General features: G+C 40.5%; 1 protein-coding gene across 6 annotated transcripts in view; it reads right to left on the minus strand.

Annotated features, from left to right (window-relative positions):
- The window catches only part of atl2 (atlastin GTPase 2), an 89,567-nt gene that overhangs the window by 9,539 nt on the left and 52,043 nt on the right, over positions 1-27,985 (minus strand). For all 6 annotated transcript variants that reach the window (XM_041211138.1, XM_041211147.1, XM_041211109.1 and 3 more), the window contains 8 exons: positions 16,095-16,199; positions 15,036-15,086; positions 13,947-14,003; positions 13,125-13,217; positions 8,601-8,739; positions 3,086-3,213; positions 2,903-2,959; positions 1,153-1,224 (listed from right to left, as the gene is read on the minus strand). In XM_041211138.1, coding sequence (XP_041067072.1) covers positions 1,153-1,224; positions 2,903-2,959; positions 3,086-3,213; positions 8,601-8,739; positions 13,125-13,217; positions 13,947-14,003; positions 15,036-15,086; positions 16,095-16,199 — 702 coding nt within the window. The remainder of the gene's footprint in view (positions 1-1,152; positions 1,225-2,902; positions 2,960-3,085; positions 3,214-8,600; positions 8,740-13,124; positions 13,218-13,946; positions 14,004-15,035; positions 15,087-16,094; positions 16,200-27,985) is intronic.

Raw genomic sequence — 27,985 nt, forward strand, 5'->3', positions numbered from 1 at the left:
GGTCAGTTATCAGAGGAAACAAGATTTAAGGTGTTGGCAAAAGAATGAAAAGTGACATGAGGGAAATTTTTTTAAGACGACACGGCAAGCTATGGTGTTGTGAAATGCACTACCTGAAAGGACGGCAGAAAGGGATTCAGAATTAACTATTAATACTTAGAGTTTAAAAAATTGCAGAGCTATGAGGAAAGAGCAGGAGCATGAGGCTAATTGAATAGCTATTTCAAAGAGCCGGCACAAGCATGAAGGAGCAAATAGCCTCCTACTCATTGCTGTATGATTCCATGATTATATAATTTTAAAAAACTTCTCTGTGCAAGAGCTCAAAAGTTGGACAATCACAAGCAGGGAACCTTCCAATGCCTTAAGGCTGTTTATATTGGAACTCAGTATATTTTATAGTTTTACACGCATAATGGATCAGTATATTTTATAGTTTTACACGCATAATGGATCACCAAAAAGGATCACCTCCGTCTCTTGCAGGATTTTTTTTAGTGCTTTCTAGCTGTTCATTTACTGTGGAGCTGAAAAGCATCTTGACCATGTGAAATAAAGAAAATCTAGCATTTGAATCCATCTGATCTGGAATTGCCAGTTCAGGGTAACAGCTTGAGGTTTAGGAATAGATTGCAACTCATTGCTGAGCAGAAACCAACTTGTAACGCAAAACAGTTATAGTGCAGAAAAATACTCAAGTATGAGTCAATTTTTATCATATATTAGAGATGCTGTATTTATTAACTGGATGCAAGTAGCAGCTATGCATACTACATTGCAAGTTCCCGAGTAAAAAAATTACTTGGATGTAATTATTTGCTAGTATAATAAAAAATGAACTAATTGAATTAAAACCACTAGCTAAATTACAGATCAAAAAATGGATCTTATATAGATTGTCTATCTATCAACGATGATGGGCAACATTTGAAACAGGCTTGTAATTTACTCTAACTTTGCATAACATATGTAACAGTATTAAAAATGCCCCTCCCTTCAATTTGAAAAGTAGTTGTCATCAAATTGGAAGGTACAGCAGTGTAAACAGGACAGACTTGTAGCATAAGGTGCAGAATGAAAACCATAAAACCGAACATTTGCACTACATGTTAAAGAATAAAAGCAACTTTTCAGACAGCAATAGTTGCATACCATCTCCATGGCTTTATTGTAGACATCTTTCGCTCCTGCCACAGCAGCTAGATTGTTGGCTTCAGCTGTTGCCTGTAAAACAATGACTGTTTTAAACAATCTTTCTCTTGGCAACCTTCTGCCCAAGATGAGAGTTTTCACAAACCTACAAAGCACTACAAATTAACTTTGCTCAAAGATGCTTTCTGAAAATCACCAACCTCAAGAGTGACAGTTATACATAAAAATTGCAAATCGCCACTAAATCAGATATTCACCAATCGTAGTTTCCAGTTAAAAACTTTTTTTCCCTTTCAAATGTTCTCAGTTCTGGGGAAACCAGTGTGTTAATTGGGCAAGGATCTAGGAGACTGCTAACCAAATATTCAATCAAATAGGATTTGTGATGAGATCAGGTGTGATTGGCCCAGTGCTGCAGTCTCCACTTCCTTTCATAACTGATTGTGTTACAGCTGATAGAATGCTGGGATAAACAATAAAAAAAGTAAAGAGCACATCTCCAGACATAATAGCAAGGACAAGGTGCAGAGACTAGCCTTCACTGTACAGGTACTGGAAAAAAAAAGACACCTAGACTGCTCAAAGTGTAGAATCTGAGGAAATATCTACAGTCTAAGGTAGATGGCTATGATACAACCCCAATATACATGGAAAGGCAAACCCAAAGTTACTTCAAAGTAAGCTAGTAGTTCCAGAACACAAATTAAAGAAAAATCAAAACACTAAGAACTTAACAGACTTAATAAAAACTTTGATCAAGGGCAATTAACATATGAATAATCTGACAGCACACAAAACATTTGGACATTTAAAACACAGTTAGCTGCTAAGGTACCAGAGCTCCGTTGAATGGCATGCAATTTCTCATGCTCTCTTATAACTGCACATCTTTGATAAAGGGCAAGTGCGTTCCCTTCTAGTAGGCAAGTATATGGGAGCAAGTCTTATGGCCTTCTCATTGCAGATTTTCCCATCACCAATAGATATCCTGCCAATTTGCTCAAGAGATTTGAAGATATCAAACAAAATCTTATTTGATGCAGGAATTTAAATTTCCACTTAATGTACTTACTGACTCAGCACAAGAGTCATACATCTGATCAGCTGAGAGCTAGAACTCAACAGCCGATTTCAAATATACTATCAGGTTAATGTCATTGGAAGGGGTTTTGGTTTAGGTCAACAGTTTAATGTTAATTTACATCATGCTGCACAGAAGCTTAAAGTGAAAATCTTTCAATTGTGGTATATAGCTGTTTCAATGATTTAACAATCTACGTATTGACATCAAGCATTTATAAAATGTCTTCCATGCAGAGGAGAAATCTCCTTTAATTATCAATAAATACCCCTGCACATCATCTGTGCAACACTGTAGCTACATAAAAACCATGAGCAATTCTTGAAAATTCAGCTGAGTTTTCCATTACTAAATAGCTAGTGACTATCAAATTTTGGGGGAGTGGGGGTGGGGTGGGGCAGGGGGTGTTGCAAGAGAAGAGAACAGGAAAGAGAAAAAAGTTTAATTTGCCTGATTTCCTTCACCTACTGCAATATTAATCTGAATATAGAAGGATTCTGCAATGCTTATGTCAAAAAGATTAATATTCCGTAGTTGAAGTTTTAAATGTTCATCAATGTGGAATGTTTCTCCTCTCCACCCCACCTCCAGAAAAATTTGTCTGAACTCTTTCCCTGATTTTACCAGTAACAGGAAGCTACATCTTTTTAAGGTAAAGATTAAAAGTACCTGTAGCATAGATTTTGGATGAGGTAGTTCCTCTCCTTGGTAAATTTTGATGTAAGCCTGAAGGGCACAAAGAGTGTTACTGGATCAATAATATGCTAATAGTGCCTTCTGAAATAAAACATTTTACAAAAAAATCTGAACGAAAAACAAAAAACAAAAAAAAAATTAACTGACTTTTCCTACCTTGAAATACTCAACAAGATCTCGACAAGTCACTTTGGACCCCCCGATTTCCTTCTCTACTAAATTTTCAGGGGACAGTAGAAATGGCACTACATTGCGGAGCTCCTTCTTGAAGTCACCATCAATATCTATTGGGAGAAAATACTAATAGTTTGCAAGTCATATAACAAGGCTACTTCCAAAGTAAATATATCAACTTGCAGTTTTCACTTGAGTACCTAGCTTTATGATGCAACATACTTTCAAATAGATCCCAAGAAATTGACAAACTAGATTATTGCAGTCACATCCCGAAATTCGATGCAAAAGTTGATGAAAAAGCATGGCCTAAGTAAAAGGGTTAGAACTACTGGACCATCACTCTTAAAATATAAATGCAGGTGCAACACAATCATAAGTCTATAATTTTAATATACATGTATAGAATACTGGCAGTTATTTTAAGTTTTACTTACTGCTGAAACTACTGTGGTTGACCATATAACATGCGCACAGATTGTCTGCTGCATTTCAGTTACTGCAATAGTAACTACACTTCTATAGTAGTTCACTAATGATCTATTCCTGCTCCTATTCCGTGTATTATATTCTTTCTTTCCAATCTTAATCTGCATTTAACTACAGACTGTAACCACAAAAACTGCTGTGGGGAATTGAATTTTCTCAAAATAGTTATCCTCACTATTGCTAAAGAAATAGCAGCTAAGTAGGTACAACTGTGGAAGAAAAATTTATTTGGCCATTTAAAAATACTGGCTACCCTAAAGCCAAGGCCAGAAATTCTGGAGGTGGGAGCTTCTAGCCTATACTTAAAATATTCCAGTGAGGTCCAATGCAAGCTGCAGGAATAGCGCCTCAGCTTCCAATTAGGCACTTTTACAGTCTTGTGGGCTCAACATTGAGTTCAACAGCTTCAAATAATAAACTCTGCACTCCATTTTGATTTGTTTTTACTAAAAGCGCCAGTCTGTGTCTTGTTTTTGTTTTCAGACTGGCATTTATTCTGCTATTAACACCTACTCTGAACCTATGTTTTGCTTCTTTACTACAACCATTACCACTCCTTTTCCCTTTTGTTCATTGAGATCTTTGGTATTTAATCTTCCCCAGCCTCTAACCCATCCCTGACCTTCCCTTGTGTTCCACCTGACCATCTCCCTTTTCAACAGCATAAAACCCATCACATTTCTACCTCTTCAGTTCCGAGGAAGATTCATATTGGACTCCAAATATTAACTCTGTTTCTCTCTCCACAGATACTGCCAGACATGCTGAGTTCTTCCAACACTTGTTTTTATTTCAGATCTCCAGCATCTGCAGTATTTTGTTTTTAACCTCTACTTAACTAGGACCAGACAGGGAGAAGCAGAAGGAAGCAGATCCAAGACCAGAAACACAAGTCTGGCCTACACCAGGAGCTGCTGTTGGTGTTGGGGGTATGAAGCTGTCTGTTCATTTACCATAAGACCATAAGACATAGGAGCAGAAGTAGGCCATTTGGCCCATTGAGTCTGCTCTGCCATTCAATGAGATCATGGCTGATCTGATAATCCTCAACTCCACTTTCTTGCCTTTTCCCCATAACCCTTGATTCCCTTACTGATTAAAAATCTGTCTAACTCAGCCTTGAATATGCTTAACGAACCAGCCTCTACAGCCCTCTGCAGTAAAGAATTCCACAGATTGACTACCCTCAGAAGAAATTCCTCCTCATCTATGTATTAAATGGGCAACCCCTTACTCTGAGATTATGCCCTCTGATCCTAGACTCTCCCACAGGGGGAAACAACCTTTCAACATCTACCCTGCCAAGTCCCCTAATCATCTTATATGTTTCAATAAGGTCGCCTCTCATTCTTCTATACTCCAATGAGTACAGGCCCAACCGTCTCAATCTCTCCTCAAAAGAAAATCCCTCCATACCCAGGATCAACCTAGTGAACCTTCTCTGGACTGCCTCCAATGCCAGTATATCTTTCCTTAGATAAGGGGACCAAAATGTTCAGTGTTCTAGGTGTGGTCTAACCAGTGCCTTGTATAGTTTTAGCAAGACTTCCCTATTTTATACTCCATTCCCTTTGAAATAAAGGCCAACAGTCCATTTGCCGTCCCTATTACCTGAACTGGTTTGCTAGATTTTTGTGATTCATGTGCGAGAACCCCCAAATCTCAGTGCTGTAGCTTTCTTCAGTCTTTCTCCATTTAAGTAATATTCAGCTCCTCTATTCTTCCTACCCCAGTGCATAACCTCATATTATATTCCATCTGCCATGTTTTTGCCCACTCACTTAACCTGTCTATGTCCTTCTGTAAACTCTGTCAAGGAAAGCAGTGACAGAGCCATATATCAAGGTTGTCTAATGGAGCTGGAGGACACTCTCCATTTTCCTCCCAAGAACTGTCACCAGTTTTTGGGCTCCAGGAATAGTCAGATTCTGTACTGTTCCCAACCTAACCCAAATCAGCACTCCCCAGCTCTGTCTCCTTCTTCTCAAGTCTTCTAAATACTGAATTCAATGCATCCAACCTCCCCCAACAAGTTGACAAAACCTAGCTCTCCAGCTCTGAAGAACATGAGAGGAGAATTAACTGCATTTAGCTGACTGATTAAGCAGGTGTGTATTTCAGTGGGGACTAGAGCACCTTCTTTGAAGATTAACAGAAATCTGAAAAGAAGTTAAACAACAGCATCTGCTACACAAATTCTTAAATGGAAATGAATTAGCTCAGGTTGTAGAGGGTGATGCTTGTGACGACTCATCTTTAATCTTTCAGATTTGCTTTTTACTTTTTAAAGCAAATGTGCAAATCTAAAATATTAGAGATGAAAGACTGGGCAGCAATATTTAAAACCCTGCCAATAATTCTTCACTACTGTTATGTGGGACACCAGAATGCGTGCAACAGGTAAGATGCAGTATGTTTGACACTGAAAACCCGCAAGTAGCACAATCAAGTAAAAGTTGTGATGGCTTTGTTTAGAAAGCAAGATGACCAAGAAAATTTGATGGAACTTGTGCCCTTTAATCTTCAAAATGCATCTGGGAAAATCAGCTCTTAGCCTCTCAGTTAACTGCTCCAAATAAAGCAAGTTCGTTGGATCTTTACAATTTCTGAATATAAAATGATAGCTCCAAACCCATAAAGTATTACTATAAAACTCTCAACATTGTTTGGCTAGAGTGGAAAATGTAACCACTGAATAGAAAACAAAGTCTATTCCTTTCCAGAGAATTACAGATTCCTGTTAAGAACTGCATCAGATGCAAGTACAGCGTACAGAACAAGACTGTAAAAGGTGATTTAGTGGTTAGATATTTATTTCCGTTAATTCTGAGAAGCAAGCCTTAATTCATGAACTTCCTGTCGTTTTTCCTGACTAGGAAAACAGGAAAAAAATTTCAGAATCAGCCAAGTGGTCATATCTCCTTGGGGAATACTCATCTAAGGATATCCTTGGATTGGGTGACCATAGCAAGAACTGACAAGAAAAACTTCGATTAGGTGATAGGAGGCAGATCACTTAGTAATTAGAGCTCAACAGGGACTTGGCTAGAACTCCCACTTATTATTACCTAGCTAACTTAATGTCGATCTTAAAGGGGGATTAATTTAAACAGCCCTGATTTTTCTTCTCACTACCTGTCCATAAACAGAAACGTGTTTATGATTTTTGATTTCCCCCTTTAAAATGGTGGCATATTTCCCCCAACCCTTCAGTTTGGAGTTACCCGATCCTCTATTAACCCTACAGCAAACTCAGGATAAGATAAAATAAGAAGAGTAGTTTATTTTACACACACACACAAAAACGAGGGAAGTGGTTTCGCAATGTCTGCCTCTTTTGCACTCATACAATAAAAGAGGGATAAGGGCAAGGAAGGGCGTCAGGACAAAGATCATAATAAAGATAAGAATTATTGTGTCATGCAAATTCAGAGTCCAGAATCAATGTCCAGGGAATGTTCTGTCAAGTGGCTTTTGCTGGCAGAATTCTAGATCTTGGTCCTAGGAATTTGGTTGCAGGTTGAGTCCGTTGAAGATGCAGCAAAGTATTCTTATACCCTGGGTATAAGTTCCTTCTGTAGGCAAAATACAGGGTTCTTTCTGGAAATCAGACTTGGAGAATGATAGAGGTCAAAGGCAGGCTGCTAGCCTGGAGTCCAGTTCACTTTGAAGGTTAAACCGCAAATGAAGATTGAATTCCTCTAATTATACAACTTTTGAATTTTAATAGCGCAAGTCTCAGTCATGTGACAGGGTGACTTTGGGTCAAGCTATTCAGCTAATGAGGCCCTTTGTTACAACCCATTGTGTTCTGAGCAGGTAACTGTACAACCATTATCATGGCATTGGAGATGACAAGTCCAAACAGCTCTGCCTCTGTCCAGACCTGGCTGGTGCAGACATATCGTCTATGAATCCTGTGTGTTGGGTTGGCTGGACTGTTCATACCAGGAGGATGATGAGGTAGCCTTTGTCCATTGGGACAGCTTAGAATCTTCCATAACTACAAGCATGTGGACAGCTGTGCCCATTTTATCAGCCCAGTAATTGTCCATTTTGGAAAACAGAAAAAATAATTTTATAAAGTAGCCAGGCTGACATAGATATATATATTTTTTTCTTCCCATCTCCTGGACAGGACATTCCAGACTACATTATTCTCTATGGAAGGTGAATACAGAAATCTTAGAAATTTAGCTTCTCATGCTTTTCATGATAATGGACTTCAGATCACTGATCACTTTCAGGTGTAATGCCTTGAACTGTAGTTTGAGTGTGCCCCTTAAGTTATTTTAACTTTTACAGATCAAGATTATTTGAAGTTTAAATACAATGTTTACCATTCTGCAAGAATATACAGAACTGCTGCCAGCAACACAAGTGGGAAAATAAAATAAAAGCAAAATACTGTGGATGCTGGAAATCTGAAACAAAAACAGAAAATGCTGGAAAAACTCAGGTCTAACAGCATCTGTTGAGAGAAAGACAGAGTTAACGTTGTGAGTCTGTATGACTCTTCTTCAGAGCTCTGAAGAGTCATACAGACTCGAAATTTTAACTCTGGCTTTCTCTCCACAGATGCTGTGGGAAAATAAAACTTGTGTTATTAAAAGTGACACCTATTCAGGCATGTGGCCATGGTGGTGATAGCTAAGTGATTAATATTCTCACCATCAATTCATTTACAAGGCAACTGAACAAGGCTCAACGTAAAAAACTTAGAATGAGTAAGCAAGCCAAAAAAGGACTCCAGGCAGAACCGCAAGGTCGAACAGTATATCAGCAATGTCAGAAGGAACCTTAAAATGACAGAAAATATTGATCCATGCAGACAGAATTTCCAATTTCTGTTTCCTTCATTCAAACACAAAATAGAATTCAGAAGATGCCAAATATCTAGCCAAACCTGGTCACACCAATAGGTCATGGGAATGAGAGAATTTATCATCCAGCAAATATATGCATGCAATTTAAGTATACATTAGTACCAATGAGAACCTTTGGGTACCTTTTAATCTTCCATCAAAACTAGGATTTGTGGCAACTTTCAGACCTGGATGTGGCATTAGGAAGCAGGTGATCTTGGCAAAACAGGAATGAATATGTCTCCTCACATTCTGCAACTCTTCATGCTGGTTTTGTTTTATCTAAAAGAACAAAATAATATAGTCAACTGAAGAAATGTAACTGTGTATTGCTGTAAAAAGACATGCTGTCAAATCTTTTCATCTTGCACTCATCAGGACAGACAAGAATGCCGAATTTCAACAGGAGAAACAATTTACACTGCATGAGAAAAGGGGACTGATTGGTTGGCAGGTTGGTTTTGAATGGTCAAGGCATTGCCATAGAGAATGCACCAGGGAGCTACTGTCCCCCACATTTTTGTTTATTTCAAAAAGGCACAATGCCTGGCCATATTCCTTCTGCCTGCAGAGGACAGGTCTCCACTGTAAATATATGCAGCTTCTAGCAAGCCTAATGAGCCACATTGTGAGCCCAACTGATAATCATAAATTGGTTGATGGTGTAATTCTTAACACACTCTGGATTGCTCAACAAATGCTATACAATCACATTTATACATGAGACATTATGTTCTGAGTTTTGCAAGCATGAGTTGGTTTGAGTACGGTCAGTACTCTGCCTATTGCAAACTATGAAGGGATGTACTATTTGATACAATCCACCAGTTGTGGAACATATGGCCTACATACCTAACATCGCACCACCACCACTGAAATTCATATACCACATTACTCATTTGTGTGGCAGACAAAATGTTTTTTTAGCTTGACGGCAGCATCCTGTAAATGGAGTACCAATAACAACACACTCTTATTGCGACTGCATAGCAGCAGTGTGAATTGGCTAACTTCATCTGTTGCTCAAATTTATGAGATACTTCACCCTTCCAGGGTAATTTGAGGTAATCAGGGTGCTTTTCAGGTCTGCAAGTGGCAGCCATTTAGTAGCACAACACACAGTGAGCAATGATCTGATCGGGATTGCTATCATCCTACAGGATGGCTTTGATGTACCCTACTTCAGCAAGATGAATGGTATTTTCCACTAACAGGATGCTGTTGCCAAGCCAAAAAGGCGTTCTGCCTACCACACAAATGAGCAATCTGGTTTTTCAATCTGGAATTTCAGAGCCAGTGTGATGCCAGGTACATAGGCCGTACATTCCAATGACTGGCGGATCGCATCAAATAGCACGTCTCTTCTGCTGCTCACAATAAGCAGAGTACTGACTGTACTCAACCAACTCATGCTTGCAAAACTCAGAACACTGGGCCAGAACTTTGAGGAGTGGCAATTGGATTGCACTCCACTTCTTTTTACTTACCTTAGTTGGGAGCTGCACATTTCTCAGCAGGCCCGAGTCAGAAGGTGGGGCAAGAAATGTGCAGCATACCATCTCCTGGGACTCATCCGTGCAGGGCAGTATCAGGGAAGTGAAGCCACACCCCCTTTATACAGCACTAGCTCCCGTAAACCAGGTAAAGTTAAAAGGTCCCAGCCCTTTGAGAAACCAGGGAGTAGGTAAGCATAAGGTAAGAGGGCGAAGGTTTAGAGTGGGGGTTGGCAGTCGGGAGGTGGGTGAGTGTCAGTACTATAGTTACCCAGGAGTCAGAGGTGGTTTTAATCCTTCTTACCTTTCCTAGGTAAATATTCTACCGAGTTGGAACTATCCAAAGTCTCTGATTTAAATTGGATCGTTCCCAGTTCAGGATAATTGCCCATCAGAAGTTTAAGCTTCCCAGACAATTTCTGTGCAGTCCTTACATGGGGACCTTGCTGGATCCCCCAGTGCATCTTCTGGAGTACAATCCCCTAGGGGAAGAAACGTTCTGAGCCATAACATCTAACATCATATGTCATTCCATGAATGGACAGCGCTTAAACAGTGTGAGTGTGTGAAGAATTACACTAATAACCAATTTAAGTTCATCAGTCGAGGTCACAACATGGTTCACATATGTTTGATGGAAGCTACATACATTGATACACAGGGACCTGTCCTCTGCAGGCAGGAGGAGCATTGTTCCTTTTTTGAATTAAACAAAAGCACTGGGGACTATAGCTCCCTCCAGCCTCAACCAGAGCAGGCTTGTCAACAATCAGCACCTACTTCTCATGCAGTATAAATTGCTGCTCCCCTTTGAAATTTGGCATTCCTGCATCTGTCCTGACGAGTGCAAGATGAAAAGCCTTCAACAACATGTCTCTTTTCTCAGCAATACTCAAGTTAGGGGCTTGGTGTATTGTCACTGGACCAGTAATCCAGAGGCCCAGAGTAATGCTCTCGGAGTCCGGGTTTCAATTCCACCATGGCAAATGGTGGAATTTGAATCAATAAAAATCTGGAATTAAAAGTCTAATGATGACCATGAAACCATCGTCAATTGTCATAAAAACCCAACTGGTTCACTAATGTCCTTTAGGGAAGGAAATCTGCTGTCCTTGCCTGGTCTGGCCTACACGTGACTCCACAGCAATGTTGCCCTCTGAAATAGCCTAGCAAGCCACTCAGTTGGATCCAATCACTAAAAAGTCAATAAAAAGGAATGAAACCAGATGGACCAGTTGACCTAGACACTGGAAACGACAACGGCAAGCTCAGCCCTGTCGGTCCTGCAAAGTCCTCCTTACGAACATCTGGGAACTTATGCCAAAATTGGGAGAGCTGTCTCACAGACAAGTCAAGCCACAGCCTGACAGTCATACTCACCAAATCATACCTTACAGACAATGTCCCAGGCACCACCATTGCCATCCCTGGGTCTGTCCTGCTGGTGGGAGGTGGCAACACAGTGGTATACTGTTGGGAGGGAGTTGCCCTGGGAGTCCTTAACATGGGCTCCCAGCCTGAGAAGTCTCATGGCATCAAATCAAACATGGGCAAGGAAACCTCTTGCTGATTGCCATATATTGCACACCCCTCAGCTGATGACAGTACTCCTCCATGTTGAACAGCACTTGGAGGAAACACCAAGGCTGGCAAGGGTGCAGAATGTACTCTGGGTGGGGTGACTCCAATGTCCATCACCAAGAGTAACTTGGCAGCACCACCACAGACCGAGCTGCCCAAGTCCTAAAAGGCATAGCTGCTGGGTGAGAGCTGCGGCAGGGGCTGAGGGAACCAAGAAGAGTAACCCACCTTCTGACTCCCCAAAGCCTGTCCACCATCTAACAAAACTCAAGAAACCTGATGCCAGCCAGGACAAAGCAGTCAGCTTGATTGGTACCCCATCCACAAACATTCACTCCCTCCACCACCAATGCACAGTGGCAGCAGTGTGCACCATCTACAAGATGCATTGCAGGAACTCACTAGGGTTCCTTAGGCAGCACCTTCCAAATCCACGACTGCTACCATCTAGAAGGACAAGGGCAACAGACGCATGGGAACACCATCACCTGTAAGTTCCCCTCCCAGCCACTCACCTTCCTGACTTGGAGCTATATCACTATTCCTTCACTGTCACTGGGTCAAAATCTTGGAACTCCCTCTCTAATAACACTAAGTGTACCTACACCACAAGGACTGCAGAGGTTCAAGGTGTCAGCTCACCATCTCTTTCTCAAGGACAGTTAGGGACAGGGAATAAATGCTGGCCTAGCCAGCAATGCCCACCTCCCGCAAATGAATAGAAAAAAAACCAAACGACTAAATGCAACTGTAGCTGACCTTCAACAACTTTATTCATTGCAAAAGATGGTTGACAGGAACAGCAACACTCCAGTGGCACATTCCACTGAAGCAAATATTATTTTCTTTTGGAGTAACTTTTCTCTCAGACTCCCCAAACAATGTACTATGAAGTTAGAAGGCACTGAGCAGACACTTAAGTGTCATCTTCAAAATGAAAAATTTAAATGCAGGTGGGGTACTCAAGCTACCGTGTTTTGCACCTCAACAGGCATGTCAAACCAATATTAGCAGAAGAGCCAGTTCACCTACTCTTCACTTCAGTCCAAGTACAGTCCATGGTAGGAATACTAGGGGGTGGAGAGAAATTAAACTATACATCAGAAATCCAACAGCAGGAATCAGTAGAGACACCACATGCTCTTACCATAAGGTCGTTTTAAATGAGAATATTCTGTTTGTTTGACAGGGACAGAAACCAAAACAAATGCTTCTAATTCAATATTGCAATAGATCATAAGATAGGTATATGTCTTATGATTATAAATTGCTACAGGCATGATGCAAGTGATGAACTTACAGCTTTTTTAATTCTTGCACAAGCTATTTAAAACACACTATTACCATCCTCAGAGCTCAACCCTTTCATTACATCTTCCCAAGGCAGTAACAAAACTCTTATTTAGCCAGTATGGGGCACTTATAGGTATTAGCCATAGAACTTTATCCTATTAAAATGCAGGATTGCTCTTCAGCTTCTAGGAATGCTGAGAAAAGCCAAATCTAAACAACTTAGAGTATTGATGTATGACACGTACTTACATAAAGCATCTAGAAGTTATGTAAAACAGAGGATAACATTTAAAATTTTACCTCCAACCGTTTTTCCAAGAAACTCCTGCCTCCTTCCAACCCATATGGATGTTCATAGGGATAACTCCAATCTCTTATCAAAAACATAAGAGTCTACATAGAAAGAATATAATTAACTTAATTTAGAATTACTTTCAGCAACTAAAAAAGGACCTTGGTTTAAACATTTCACTCAACACCTTTGACAGTGCAGTACTTCATCAGCACTAAACTGAAGTATCAACTGAAATTATATGCTCAAATCTCAATGAAACTTGAATCCATGATCTGGCAAGAATGCCAACATCGAGGAAAGTTGTAGACAAGTCTGTACTGTACACTAAGCCCATTATGATGTTTAGAAAACAGAAGGTTCCATAATTGCAAGCAAATATTTAAACCTTTTGTTCTTAATATAATTCATTGCTAAACAGATTTTTTTTTTTTTACAGATGCAGTATCCAGCCGCTTTGAATAGTGAGGCCAATCAGGTATCTTTGCAAGCATAAATATTGTTAACATTGATTTAAATTAAATTTCAGCTATATACTAAACAAAAATAAATATTCAGCTTTGCTGGTTATGTGACTAAATTTAAGCTTTTGCTTTGCCATTATTTGCAGTTCCTGATTGAGATTTGGGGGATCTATTGACAAGGTTAAACCTAGATATTGTAAATACATATTCAGCTATCTTAGAAATAAACACTCAATTCTCATCATGCAAAGTCTTGGGTGCCCAAGTAAAAATCCTAGTGATTTTGAAGGAATGGAATGGTGAAGGAAGGTCACACCTAACTAATGTTGGGTACAGTCACAACACAAGTCATTAAATATACTAAACCTGGAAAGGTTTTTGATACACTTCCTCCATTGCCAGTCGGCCATATTCTGTGAAGAGCTATAAAAGGGCAAAAATTGTGTGTAATCAGTAAGTTTGCATAAGTTTACGATTGGAAATTATAACTGAACATAAAAACAGTACATTTTGTTTATACCAAAGTTCAAAGATCACAGTAAGAACAGGCAGAGGTTTCAATGTATGGAAATCTCTGCTTCTGCTAGATTTTCTTTCCTGAAATGGGCAGATTGTACCAGGCAGATGCATACACCTTATCTGCATTTACTTAGAACATCTGTATTCTTAAACCCAGCCTGACGGATACTGAGTTTGTCTCCAACAGGGAGGAGTGATCAACAAGATGGCTATTAAGTATGAGAATCAGCATTATCTCAATAATGCTGGGAATCGGGACTGAATTGGATTTGAGGCAGAAAACTGGAGTCTGGATTGATTCCAGGGTCCCGGGGAGGGGGTGAGGAAGAGAGAGAAACAGTCACTTTTTGGGAATTTGACTGGGGCACTCCTTTAATTAGCAAAGACGGATTTCCTGCCCAATTGGGGGGGGTGGGCGCAGCGGAAGGCAGACTCTTGAAGCTAGAGGGCCAGAGGCTTTTGGGCTTGAGAAGCACATTGCAGTAAAGCATAAGCAACTTCAATATGAAAATGTCTGCTCACCAAATGTTTCTAAAAATTCAAAAAAATAAAAATAGCCATGCCACCACTGTTGTGGGGGAAAGAATCCTCTACAGTGCAGCCTTTGGTTGCATCTGCACCCAGCCATGCAGGAAGGGCCTGCCAGGAACACTGACGCAATGTTTTAAATCAGTAGCAGAAGACTGATGTTGGGAAGGTTTAAAGACTACTGCAGGAGCAAATGCAAGCTTTGCAGAGTGGGTTAGAACTGAAGTGCAGGAAAATAAAACTGGGCCAAAATAACTTATCACACTCAAGGAAATACTGGCATACTGAATTAAATCCCAATGGAATTTAGTGTCTGAAATTGGAATTATACAGGCCTTCAATGCAACAAAATATTAAAACAAAGTAAAATATATCAAGATTTCCCTCTAAATAAAATAGCTACAATACCTGCAAATGTTGCAGATCATCTTCTTGAATGTTCTGAGACAAATTGTATACCTACAACAGAAAGTCAGATAGAACACTTGTTTTTATAGAAACGTAATAAAATTACTCTCCACTTGCCTGGATGAGTGCGGCTCCAATAACACAAGAAGCTTGACATCACCCAGGACAAAGCAGCTCACTTGACTGGCATCTCATCCATCACCTCCAAGCTTCACTCCCTTAGCCACCGACGCATAGTGACAGCAGTGTGTGCTGTATACAAGATGCACTGCAGCAATTCACCAAGGCTCCTTCGACAGCACCTACCAAACCCGCCACCTCTACCACCTAGAAGGACAAAGGCAGCAGATGCATGGGAACACCTCCATCTGCAAGTTCTCCTCCAAGCCACACACCATCCTGACTTGGAACTATAATTGCCATTCCTTCACCATTGGATGAAAATCCTGGTACTCCCTCCTAACAGCACTGTGGTGTGCCTGCACCAGATGGACTGCAGCATCTCAAGGCAGCAGCTCACCACCACCATCAAGGGCAACTAGGGATGGGCTACAAATGCTGGTGTGGCCAGCGATGCCCATGAAAGAATACAAAAAAAGACATACAGCACAGAAGGTGGCCATTTGGCCTACTGTGCCTGTAGTGGCTCTTTGAAAGAGTGATCTTATTCCCTGCTCTTTCCATATAGGCTCACGCATTTCAAGTATGCTTTCTTAAAGTTACTTATTTAATAATTATTTAATAATCTACTTTCACAATCCTTTCAGGCAATGCATTCCAGATCATCTTGCGTTAAATATACTGATGACATTTTCTGGCTTTTGATCCATTAGCTTCTTATTCTATTGGGAAGCTAGATAACTGACCATAAAGTTGATTCAACATGTATTAACTTCATTATTGAAATCTAACATTCTACAGTATTGATTACTGAATAGTGAAATTGGGAAGCTTTTAAAAAAAAAAACTGTATGCAGGATAGATCTCCCAAATGAATGATAATGCAACTGTACAGCACCTGCTGCATCCCTAGTAAGCAGTTGGAAATTTGATCTTTACCTGAACAGAACTTGTCATAGTGCTGAGAGCAAACACTGTAGCACAGTCTCTTATGGTTGACTGACTGTCAAAGGCCCCCTGAGTATCCATCAAAAGCACTGCAACCTAGAAGGAAATAATTCCAAAGTTTGAGATAATGGTCATTTATTTTTAAATGCATGAAAATGTCAGCATTTGGTAGTTTGTAATAATCATTTTATATCTAAATTGCTGCAATGGTGTTTATTTCAATTAACATACTGCATTCAAAGTGCAAATCAGCACAGATCAAGTTATTTGTTGGTTACTTTTACGTTATAACACAGGGTTGGAAATGGTGAGAGCAAATGCACACAAGGAAACCAAGTTGAACAAAGAACAAAGTACAGCACAGGAACAGGCCCTTCAGCCCTCCAGGCCTGTGCCGATCATATTGCCCATCAACTAAAACATTTTGCACTTCCAGGGTCCGTATCCCTCTATTCCCATCCTATTCATGTATTTGTCAAGCAGCCTCTTAAACACCACGATCGTACCTGCTTCCACCACCTCCTATGGCAGCGAATTCCAGACACTCACTACCCTCTATGTAAAAAAAACTTGCCCCACATATCTCCTTTATAGTTTTCTCCTCTCACCTTAAATCTATGTCCCCTAGTAATTGACTCTTCCACCCTGGGAAAAAGCTTCTGACTATCTAAGGCAATTTTAAATAAAAGGTAGCATGCACCGTTTATTCATTGAACTAATACTAACACCAGAAAAGATACCAATGCAAATACTGCTCTAATGAATCATGGCAGGCCCAAATCAGGACCCTGCGGATGTTCTGGCACACAGACATGCATGGAAATTACCCAGGATATTTAAACTCCCAGCAGCCTGGGACCCTGAGCTCGGGGTCAGAAACCCGGACCAGATATGAGCGCCTTATCCATACACTTACCTTGGAAATGTTACACAGTTTATTACCTGGTCTAATTCTGTGGTTAGCCAGCATAATTCAACTGAGCACCAGAACCAACTCCTCGCAGCCTCCACCTCCTCCCCAGCCCCTGACCGCTCCCCTCAGCCACCCATTCTCTCACCCCCCACTCATGCAAAAACTTGAGACGTTTAAAAACTTACCTGAATACGACAGCTACTGCCATAAAAAGAGGCAGTGTTGTCTCCTTCCCCCCCCGACTCTCCTATGCTCACTGGAATTACCCTGGAGAAGCTATATTTTTGCTTCAGCCAGAATTGGAAAACAGGGCTGAAAATGGGTAGTAATGTTGGGTCAGAGAAGAGTTCGCAGGCAGCAGCAATGCACCACTAACCAGACGATCCAGGCCAGAATGGTAACAGCACAGAAAGAGGTCATTCAGCCTGCTTTGCCTGTGCTGGTTTTTGAGTTATCCAGTTAATAGCATTCTCTGCCTTTGCTATAGTCTGCAACATTTTTCCCTTCAAATATTTATCCAATTGAGCTTCTTTCAAAAATTGTACCTGCAGATTAACTTCATTCACTAGGGACCAATTTATTAAATACACAGTTAGCTTCCTGATAACTTCAGTTAGCTGTGAATCAACTAAACGAAGTGGCTTGCTAAACGGTCAGAGTCAGAATCATATAGAGCACAAGAGGACACCATTCGGCCCATCGAGTCCTTATTGGCTCTCCATGGAGCAATCCAATCAGTCCCATTCCCCACTCTATTCTCACAGCCTTGCAAGTTTATTTCTTTCAAGTGCCCATCAATTTATTTTTGAAATCATTGTTTGCTTCCACTACTCTCATGGACAATGAGTTCCAGGTCATTACCACTTGCTGCATTAAAAAGTTCTTCCTCATGCATCTTCTGTCTGAAACCTTAAATATGACTCCTTGTCCTTGTACCACCAACTAATGGGAGCAAGCTTTTCTATGTCTAGCTTATCTAAACTTGTCATAATCCTGTACACGTTTAACAACCTTGCTCCTAGGTGAATCCCAACTTCTCCAACATAGCCTGTAGCTAAATTCTCATATCCCTGGAAGCATTTTAGTAAACCTCCTCTGCACCCTCTCAAGGTTCTTCACATCCTTTCTAAAGGGTGGTGACCAAAACTGGCGCAATTCTCTCGTGGTAGCCTAACCAGAGGCTTATAAAAGCTCAGCATAACTACTCTACTTTTGTACTCAATACCTCGATTTATGAAGTCCAAGATCCCATATCCTTTGCTAACCACTCTTTCAATATGTCCTGCCATAAGACGTAGGAGCAGGAGTAGGACATTCGACCTATCAAGTCTGCTCTGCCATTCAATGAGATCATGGCCGACCTGATAATCCTCAACTCCACTTTCCTACTTTTTCCCTATAACCATTGATTCCCTGATTATAAGGGGATCAAAACTGTTCACATCATTCTAAGGTGTGGCCTTAGATAGTTTTAGCAAGGCTTCCCTATTTTTATAGTCCATTCCCTTTGGGTTATCCTCACCACTTGCCTTCCCACCTATTTTTGTGTCATCCGTGAACTTGGCGATAGTACATTCACTTCCCTCATCCAAGTCATTAATATATATTGTAAATAATTGTAGCCCCAGCACTGATCCCTGTGGCACTCTACTAGTTACAGGTTGCCATTATGAAAATGCTCCCCTTATCCCAACTCTGTCTTCTGTTAGTTAGCCAATCCTTTATCCATGCTAATATACTATCTCTAACACCATGAACTCCATGTTATTAAGTAGCCTTATGTGCGGTACCTTATCAAATGCCTTTTGGAAATCCAACTATTTACATCTACTGTTTCCCCTTTATCTATCCTGTTTGTTACCTCCTCAAAGAATGCCAATAAATTTGTCAGGCATGATTTCCCCTTCATGGAGCCATGCTGACTCTGCTTGATTATATTATGCATTTCTAAATGCTCTATTACATCGTTTATAACAGACTCTAACATGTTGCCAGTGACAGATGTTAAGCTAATTGGCCTATAGTTACCTGTTTTTTTGTCTCCCTCCCTTTTTGAATAAGGGTGTTACATTGCAGTTTTCCAATCCTCTGGGGCTTTTCCAGAATCGAATGATTCTTGGAAGAATACTACCAGTGCAGCCACTAGCTCTGTAGCTACTTCCTTTAATATCCTAGGAAGCAATCCATCAGCCACCTTCAAAGATCTTTGTCCCTGCACAAACTTTATAAATGTGCCAGTAAGTCAATATAGTCTCTCCCTAACCCTTCTACCAAAATGCATCACCTCACATAGTCACAGAGGTCTACAGCACAAAAAAGGCCATTCGGCCCATCGAGTCTGCGCCAGTCAAACAAGTACCTAACTATTCTAATCCCATTTTCCAGCACTAGGCACACAGCCTTGTATGACATGGCATCACAAGTGCACATCCAAATACTTCTTAAATGTTATGAGGGTTTCTGTCTCTACCACCCTTTCGGGCATTGAGTTCCAGATTCCCACCACCCTCTGGGTGAAAAAATTCTTCCTCACATCACCTCTAAACCTCCTGCCCCTTACCTTAAATCTATACCCCCTGGTTATTGATCCTCCACCAAGGGGATAAGTTCCTTCCCATCTACCCTATCTATGCCCCTCAATTTTATACACCTCAATCATGTTGACACGGGTTAGGGCTGCCGGTGGAATTTCAATTCAATTAATAAAATTGAGAGCTAGTTCTCTATTAAATTCCATCTGTCACTTGTTTGCCCATTCTGCTAGCCTAGCTATATCCTGTCAGAGTCTATTGAGTACCATCTTCACTTATCTGTCGTTCCAAGCTTTGAGCTTCTCTGTATTCCAATATCCAAGTCATGCATATATAGCAAAAACAGCAGTGGTCCTAGCACTGAACCATTGCCTACCATTCTCCAGTATTTATTACGTGGTAAATAACCAGTTACCATGATTCAATGTTTTGTCCTTAAGCCAATTTTTTTATTCAATTTGACATTGATCTTCCTATTCCACGTGCCTCAAATTTGTTAACCAGTTTATGTTGGATTTTGTCAAACGCTTTCTTAACATCTATTGTGATAACATCTACTACTGCATTCTATTCATCAATATTCTCAGCTGCTTCATTGAAAAATTAAATTAATCAAGCACGATCTGCCTCTTAAAAATCTCTCCTTTGCCACCACCTATCACTGGCCCTCCCTATCCAGCTCCACCTGTCCTATCCCCCTTAAACAGCTTATATTTCACCACATTTCTAACTCCCTTTAGTTCTGATGAAGAGTCATACGGGCTTGAAACATTAACTATCTTCCTCTTCACAGATGCTGTCAGACTGTTGAGTTTTTCCAGCTATTTTTGTTTTTGTTTCTTAAAAATCTGTGCTGGCTATCCTTAATTAATTTAAACCTCTCCAAGTGCCTGTAGATTTCACATCCCCCCAACCCCCGATTATTGTTGTTTGTAAACCATTATCCACCACTAATGTTGAACTAACTTGCCAGTAGTTGTTAGGACTGTCCTTACACTCTTTGTGAATATTACAGGAAGTGTCTCCAGATGTAGCTACTCGAAATCCGCATTTTAGAGCTGAAGCTGCGGTTGGAATCGCCATCAAGCATCCGCAAGGATGAGATCTTCGTGGATAGCACGTAGTGTGGTAGTCATACTGCGGTAGTTACACTGCAAGAGTGCACAGGCAGAAAGGGAATGGGTGACCACCAGAGTAAAAGCACTAGGCAGATAGTGCAGGAGTCCTCTGGGTCCTTTTCCCTCTCTAACAGATTCTCCATTTTGGATACTGCTTGTGGGGGCATGGTTTCTCAGGGGAATACAGCAAGAGCCAAGACCATAGCACCACAAGTGGTTCAACTGCACAGCAGGGGTAAGAAGAGTGGGAGAGCAACAGCGATAGGCGATTCTATCTTAAGGGCAACAGATAGACATTTCTGTGGCAGCAGGCTTGACACCAGGATGGTATGTTGCCTCCCTGGTGCCAGGTCAAGGATATCACTGAGCGGCTGCAGGACATTCTGATGTAGGAAGGTGAACAGCCATAAGTCGTGGTCCATATCGATACCAATAACATCGGTAAAAAGAGGGATGAATTCTTGAAAGCATAATATGGGGAGCTAAGAAATAAATGAAAAAGCAGGGCCTCAAAAGGTAGTAATTGCAGGATTACTCCCAGTGCCACGTGCTAGCAAGATCAGGAATAGAAGAATAGATCAAATCAATGCATGGCTGGAGAGATGGTATAGGAGGGAGGGATTTAGATTCCTGAGGCATTGGGACCTATACAAGCTGCATGGGTTGCACCTCAGCAGGACCAGGACCAATATCCTCGCAGGAGTATTTGTCAGTACTGTGGGGGAGGGTTTAAACTAGACTGGCAGGGAACCTGAGCAAGGAGGCACAAGAGGAAACTAAGATAGGAATGAAAGACAGAAAAGTAGAAAGCAAAAATGGAAGGCAGAGGAAACAAGGGCTAGCAGCAAATAGGGCCATAGTACAAAAAATGACATGTATAAATGTTAAAAAGACAAGTTTAAAGGCACTGTATCTGAATGCACAGAGCATTCACAATAAGGTGGACAAATTAACAGCGCAAATAAATGTAAACTGGTACGATATGATTGCGATTACAGAGCCATGGCTGCAGGGTGACCAAAGTTGGGAACTGAATATCCAAGGGTACTCAGTATTTAGGAAGGATAGGCAAAAAGGTGAAGGAGGTTGCCTGGTGTTGTTAGTTAAGGATGAAATCAGTGCAATAGTGAGAGAGGATATTGGCTCAGAAAATCTAGATGTAGAATCAGTCTGGGTGGAGCCAGGAAGCAACAATGGGCAGAAAACATCAGTCAGAGTAGTCTGTAGGCCTCCAAACAGTAGTGATAAGGTAGAGGGCAGCACTAAACAGGAAATTAGGGATGCATGTAACAAGGATGCTACAGTAATCATGGGTGACTTTAATCTACATATAGACCGGGGAAACTGAATTAGTAATAATACTGTGGCAGACGAATTCCTGGAGTGCGCACAAGATGGTTTTTTTTAGACCAGTATGTTGAGAACTAGGGAACAGGCTATCCTAGATTTCGAATTGTATAATGAGAAGGGGTTAATTAATAATCTTGTGCAGGGTCCTTTAGAGGACAGTGACCATAACATGATAGAATTCTTCATTAGGATGGAAAGTGAAGTAGTCCAACCTGAAACTAAGGTCCTAAATCTAAACAAAAGAAACTATGAAGGTATGAGGCATGAGTTGGCTAAGACTTCATTAAAAAGGTGGATAGGCAATGGCTAATATTTAAGGAATGAATGTATGCATTTCAACAGTTATACATTCCTTTCTGGTGCAAAAACACAACAGGGAAAGCTGCCCAACCATGGCTAACAAAAGAAATTAAGGGTAGTATTAGATCCAAAGAGGAGTCATATAAAATTGCTAGAAAAAGTAGCAAGCCTGAGGTTTGGGAGCAGTTTAGAATTCAGCAAAGGAGGTCCGTGAGATTGATTAAGAGGAGAAAAACAAGAATATGAAAGTAAACTTGCAAGGAGCAAAGAAGCAGACTGTAAAAGCTTCCAAGTACGAAAAAAGAAACAAGATTAGTGAAGAGAAATGTAGGTCCCTTACAATCCGAAACAGGAGAATTTATAATAGAGAACAAGGAAATGGCAGAGCAATTAAACAACTACTTTAGTTTGGACTTCAGAGGAAGAGACAAATAACATCCCAGGAATGCAAGGGAACCAAGTGAGAAGGAGTAATTAAAGGAAATTAGTATTACTAAAACAATAGTGGAGAAATTAAATGGGACTGAAAGCTGATAAATCCCCAGGGCTTGATAATCTACATCCCAGGGTACTGAAGGTGGTGGTAATGGAAATATTGGATACACTGGTTGTCATCTTCCAAAATTCTGTTGATTCTGGAACAGTCCCAGCATATTGGAGGGTGGCAAATGTAACCCCACTACTTAAAAAAGGGAGAAAACAGCAAATTACAGACCAGTTAGCCTAACATCAGTAGTAGGGAAAAGACTAGAGTCTATTATAAAGGATATGATAATAGTACACTTAGAAAACATTAATAGAATTAGACAAAGTCAACATCGATTTATGAAAGGGAAATCATGTTTGACAAATCTACTGCAGTTTAAGGATGTAACTAGCAAAATAGATAATGGAGAACTAGTGGATGTGGTGTATTTGGATTTTCAGAAAGCTTTTGATTAATTTTACGCACTAACTTCTTATGTGGGACTTCATGGGATTGCGGGTAATATAATGGCATGGATTGAGAATTGGTTAACAGGCAGGAAACAAAGTAGGAATAAATGCATCTTTTTCGGAGGGGCAGGGGGTGACTAGGGGGGTACCTCAGGGATCAGTGCTTGGGGCCCCAGCTATTTGCAATACATAACGATTTGGATGAGAACACCAAATGTAATATTTCCAAGTTTGCTGGCAACATGAAACTTGGTGGGAATGAGAGTGGGGAGGAGGGTGTTAAGAGGCTTCAAGGCGATTTAGACAGGTTGAGTGGGCACGCAAATACTTAGCCACGTTATACCGCATCTGCCATGTGTGAAAGTATCCACTTCAGTAGGGAAAACAGAATGGCAGAATATTATTTAAATGGTGATAGATTGGGAAATATTGATGTATAATGGGTGTCCTTGTACACCAATCACTGAAAGCAAACATGCAAGTGCAGTAAGCAGTTAAGACAGCAAATGGTATGCTGACCTTCATTGCGAGAGGACTTGAGTACAGAAGCAAGGCTGTTTTACTGCAGCTTTACAGGGCCTTGGTGAGACCACACCTGGAGTAGTGTGCGCAGTTTTGGTCTCCTTACCCAAGAAAGGATATACTTGCCATAGAGGGAGTGCAGCAAAGGTTCACCAGACTGATTCCTGGGATGGCAGGATTGTCACATGAGGAGAGATTGGGTCTGTATTCACTGCGGTTTAGAAGAATGAGAAGGGATCTCATTGAGATGTATAAAAATTTTGACAGGGACGGACAGACTGGATACATGGGTGATGTTTCCTCCGGCTGGAGGGGGGTCTAGAACAAGGGGTGACAGTCTCAGGATATGGAGTAGGCCATTTAGAACTGAAATGGAGAAACTTCTTCATTCAAATGGTGGTGAACCTGTGGAATTCTCTATCACAGAAGGCTCTGGGGGCCAAGTCCCTGAATTATGATGACACAGCCAATGGTAGATGCTGAGCTGTTCAAATCCCAGAGGGAAACTTGAAACAACTGTCATAACCTATTTTGCAATTGTACGTTTCGAGAGGCAGGCTTTGAATTCAGTAGTAATAAGACCACTGAGTCTCAACAGATTTATATAAAACTAAATTAAGTACTTATTAATACAAGAAAGATTGTAAGCACATACATATGTCTACAAAATTATAATAGCTACAAAAATCCCCTAGTTAATCTGACTCCTAGTTACACCTCCATTAAGGCAACAGTAAAACACACATTTAAACAGACCCCTGGCAAAGCACACACCAGGACAGTCCAATTCAAAATGAGTTTCTTTCAGCTCTGGGTCCTTGCAGACAGCGGCTTGAGGCTTGCAGGCTGGTGGCTTTAGATCTCAGAATCCCTCTCCCTTTGCCAACAGCCTTTTCTTCCTTTGTACATATTTTCCTCTTTGAATGCAAATTCTCATTGTATCACTAGGTCTTGTGAACTTCACCTCTAACAATAAAACCCCTTTCATAGCACCAATTTTATTAGTAAGCTTTGAAAAAAGTAAACATTGTTTGGCTTCTTCTGGCTAGGTATAACATTTCACCCATTCTTTTGAATGGTTTATTTAAAAATGCAAATTGTCCCCTTGACACCTATGTTCCTAAACTTCCCCAAGTTTTTCTAATTAACATTTCAAACCTACTTCTCTTCCATACATCAAAGCCTCTAGACCAGCTGGCTTTAATCCAATTAAGACATACACCTACATAGACACAGACACCACTAAACTCTATTTTAAAATAATTTCCAATAACATTATATCTTGACAGAATATATTTAAGAAGGAAATAAGTAGATTTCTGGACTCAAGGCGAATAGGGGGGTATGAGGATAGAACATGAGTATGGCGTTGAGATATTGAATGGCAAAGCGAGCTCAAAGGGTTAAATGACCTATTCCTGCTCCAATTTTCTATGTTTCTACGTAGATCATTGTCGGTGTCCTTCCATCTGCATAAGATGACGGACATGCAGCAAATCAAATCATTTGGGGATGGAACAGCTTTTAGGGTGCATCTTTGCTGATGGCTGAAGAGACCAGTCCATGAGAAGCAGGTTCTGCTACAGGTGCCACATATGGAAATGGTTATCACTTCATTGTGGGTTGTCATCATTGTTGATTGCCGTTTCTTGGGAGATCTGCTCTTGATTTTGTCCTTCCATAAGATGTCCATGATACAAGCACCAAAAAAAAAAAACCTGTGGTTATGGGGCAGGGTGTCACATCTCCGCCTTTGATCACATTAAATAACACCCAAGTGATTAGTAATTCTGCTCCATTGGGTCCATGGTTACATTGAAATTTATCCTGGTTTTCTTACTTCGAAACTGGAAGTTAAAGGCAAATAACAATCAGCTGTGAGTGAGTTCCTGACCAGGTGTTAATCATTGTGGCTGCCAGTTGGCTGACCAGTTGTAATTAGAGAGTTTCCAAAAACAGTATGAGGGGGATAACTGTTGAAGCAAAGAATTGTGGGTAGACAGCCTGATCACAATTGGATTATTCTGCTGAACAGAATGTCAGGAATTTAATGCAGGAGGTGAGGAAATGCTAAGTAATTTAAACTAAGGAGCAACAGTAAATACAGAGTAACTAGACCCAAGAGGATAAAACTAAAATTAAGTAGATATTTCAAAATACAATGTTAGGAAATAGAGGTAGTTTAAGTAAGTTACATTGGTATTTGTGGATGTTGTTAGGAATGACGTTCAGCTTGAAGTTTAAATTTGATTTGTATTTCTGTATGTGTGTTAAGAAAGGTCAAATTGAGTTTTAGTTTCATTTTAAAAGGTGCCTGCATTTCTAATTCCCTTTTTACGACTGTAAGCTATGTTAAGCAAACAAGAATAAAAAGAAACAGTGCTGGTGCCCAGCAACAGGGGTCCAGAGGGGCAGGTCCCTCCCACAGGTATACACACAAGGTTGATTTTGGAAGTGGTTTGAGTTGTTGGTTTTGAAAGTAGCTGCCAGGAGACTGGAGCAAAGGGAACATAAAGCAAGTCCTGAGCTAAAGGAAAGACTCCAAAATCCAGGGTAATGGAACAGGGGAAAGTCGCAAGCAGACCTTCTAGTCAAAGACAGGAACCTAGAAAAAGGTCCTGTTAAGCGAAGTTAAAAATGAGGGGCAGAGAGAAAGGCTCCAAGCTTCAGATTTAAAAGAGACGAAAACTGCAGAAGGAAGGTTTAAAGCAAGAAAAGCTTCCAAGAGGTAAGGAGGTCCAAAGAGACAACTGAAGGTCTGTAAGTCTTTGCTATGGGCATGTGAAGCAGTGGTACTGTTGGTGGCTGAGTCGGTGAGGGAGAGTGCATGGAAGATAGCTTGAATGCATATGGTGATCCAGGGGAGAGGAACATCAGAAGGACTTTGAAACCCTGGAGGTGAACCCTTGCAGAAGGCGTCAGTGAGAAAGCGTCAGTTTGGGAGAAGATTTCAAAGCAAGTTCTTGGAGAGTGGAGATTGGAAACCCTCGTGTGAAAGATGGAGTTCAGAGAGACTGGTTGGCTCAGTGTGACAAGTGTCTATGGAGGAGTTGATCAGGGATCCATAGCATCTGGGTGAGGTGGTATCTGTCACTTGGTTTCAGAGCGTGGTGTGTCTGACCATAGGTTTACACGAACTGTATTTACTGTGAACATTAAAGTATAAGATACCTTTTGTAACTTGTGTTACCATTACAAATCTGTATATATCTGTAAAGGTATAGTTCTGGGTGAAGGAATATTGTAATATAGTTTATCTTCTATTGTTGAATAAATGCTTTATTTTTTTGTTAAAAGTTCATCAGCTGACTCCTGTGACTCTGTTCAGTAGCTACTCTCCATGTATCTGAACAAACAAATTAGAAGTTAGGATCTATCGAGTTGGGTTCCACTCTGGGATCAGGATTGTCCAGGTGTAACCTCAGCTAGGAACATAAAAAGGAACTAGAATTGCATTACATAAAAATAGGGAAATGTAAAAGGAAAATGTATAAATACTAAAACAATTAATGAAAGTCACTTAACTAAATTAATTTCCCAATACTAAATCCAATGTAACCTATCATGTGTTAGGCCTTTTATATAAGAAAAGTGCCCTGCACACATTGAAACACCATTCCCATGCCCCTTCTACCTCTACTTGGTTCATTGGAGGGTACTTAAAAACTCCCATAATTATCAATCTTATGTCCTTTCTTCATTTCACATATTTGCTTAGATATTTCTTCCTTCACTTCCTTTTCATTTAGGTGGTGGCAGCATACAACTATTAGCATGGTCAATTCCTTATCCTTTATTTCAATTCATATGGATCCTGTTTCTAACCTTAGCTACCATTACCTAATTTGTACAGCTAACCTATCCACCTCCCCCAACCCCAGCACCTTCCTTCCCCATCCTCCATTGCTATAATCTGCAATGTTTTGTTGCCTTCCCTGTACTTATGTTGCAAAATTTCAGCTATTCCTACATTTGATTCCTTACTACAGATCATTGCCTCCAGTTTCAGTTTAGGTACCAGGTGCATTGTTTTACAGACAGTTAAATTAATCTCACAATGGGTTGTTCCTTTTACTTTAATTTTCAACAATCCTTTTATACATTGTTCCCCCAAAACTGCATTTGCACCCTGACCATTTGCTATCCTTGTTACTTACTATGGTCTGACTTCTTTCTTAACTCTCATTTCTTGCCACTTCAAATTTATGCCGT

The sequence above is a fragment of the Carcharodon carcharias genome, chromosome 2 (genome assembly GCF_017639515.1).
Source record: "Carcharodon carcharias isolate sCarCar2 chromosome 2, sCarCar2.pri, whole genome shotgun sequence".
NCBI lineage: Eukaryota > Metazoa > Chordata > Chondrichthyes > Lamniformes > Lamnidae > Carcharodon > Carcharodon carcharias.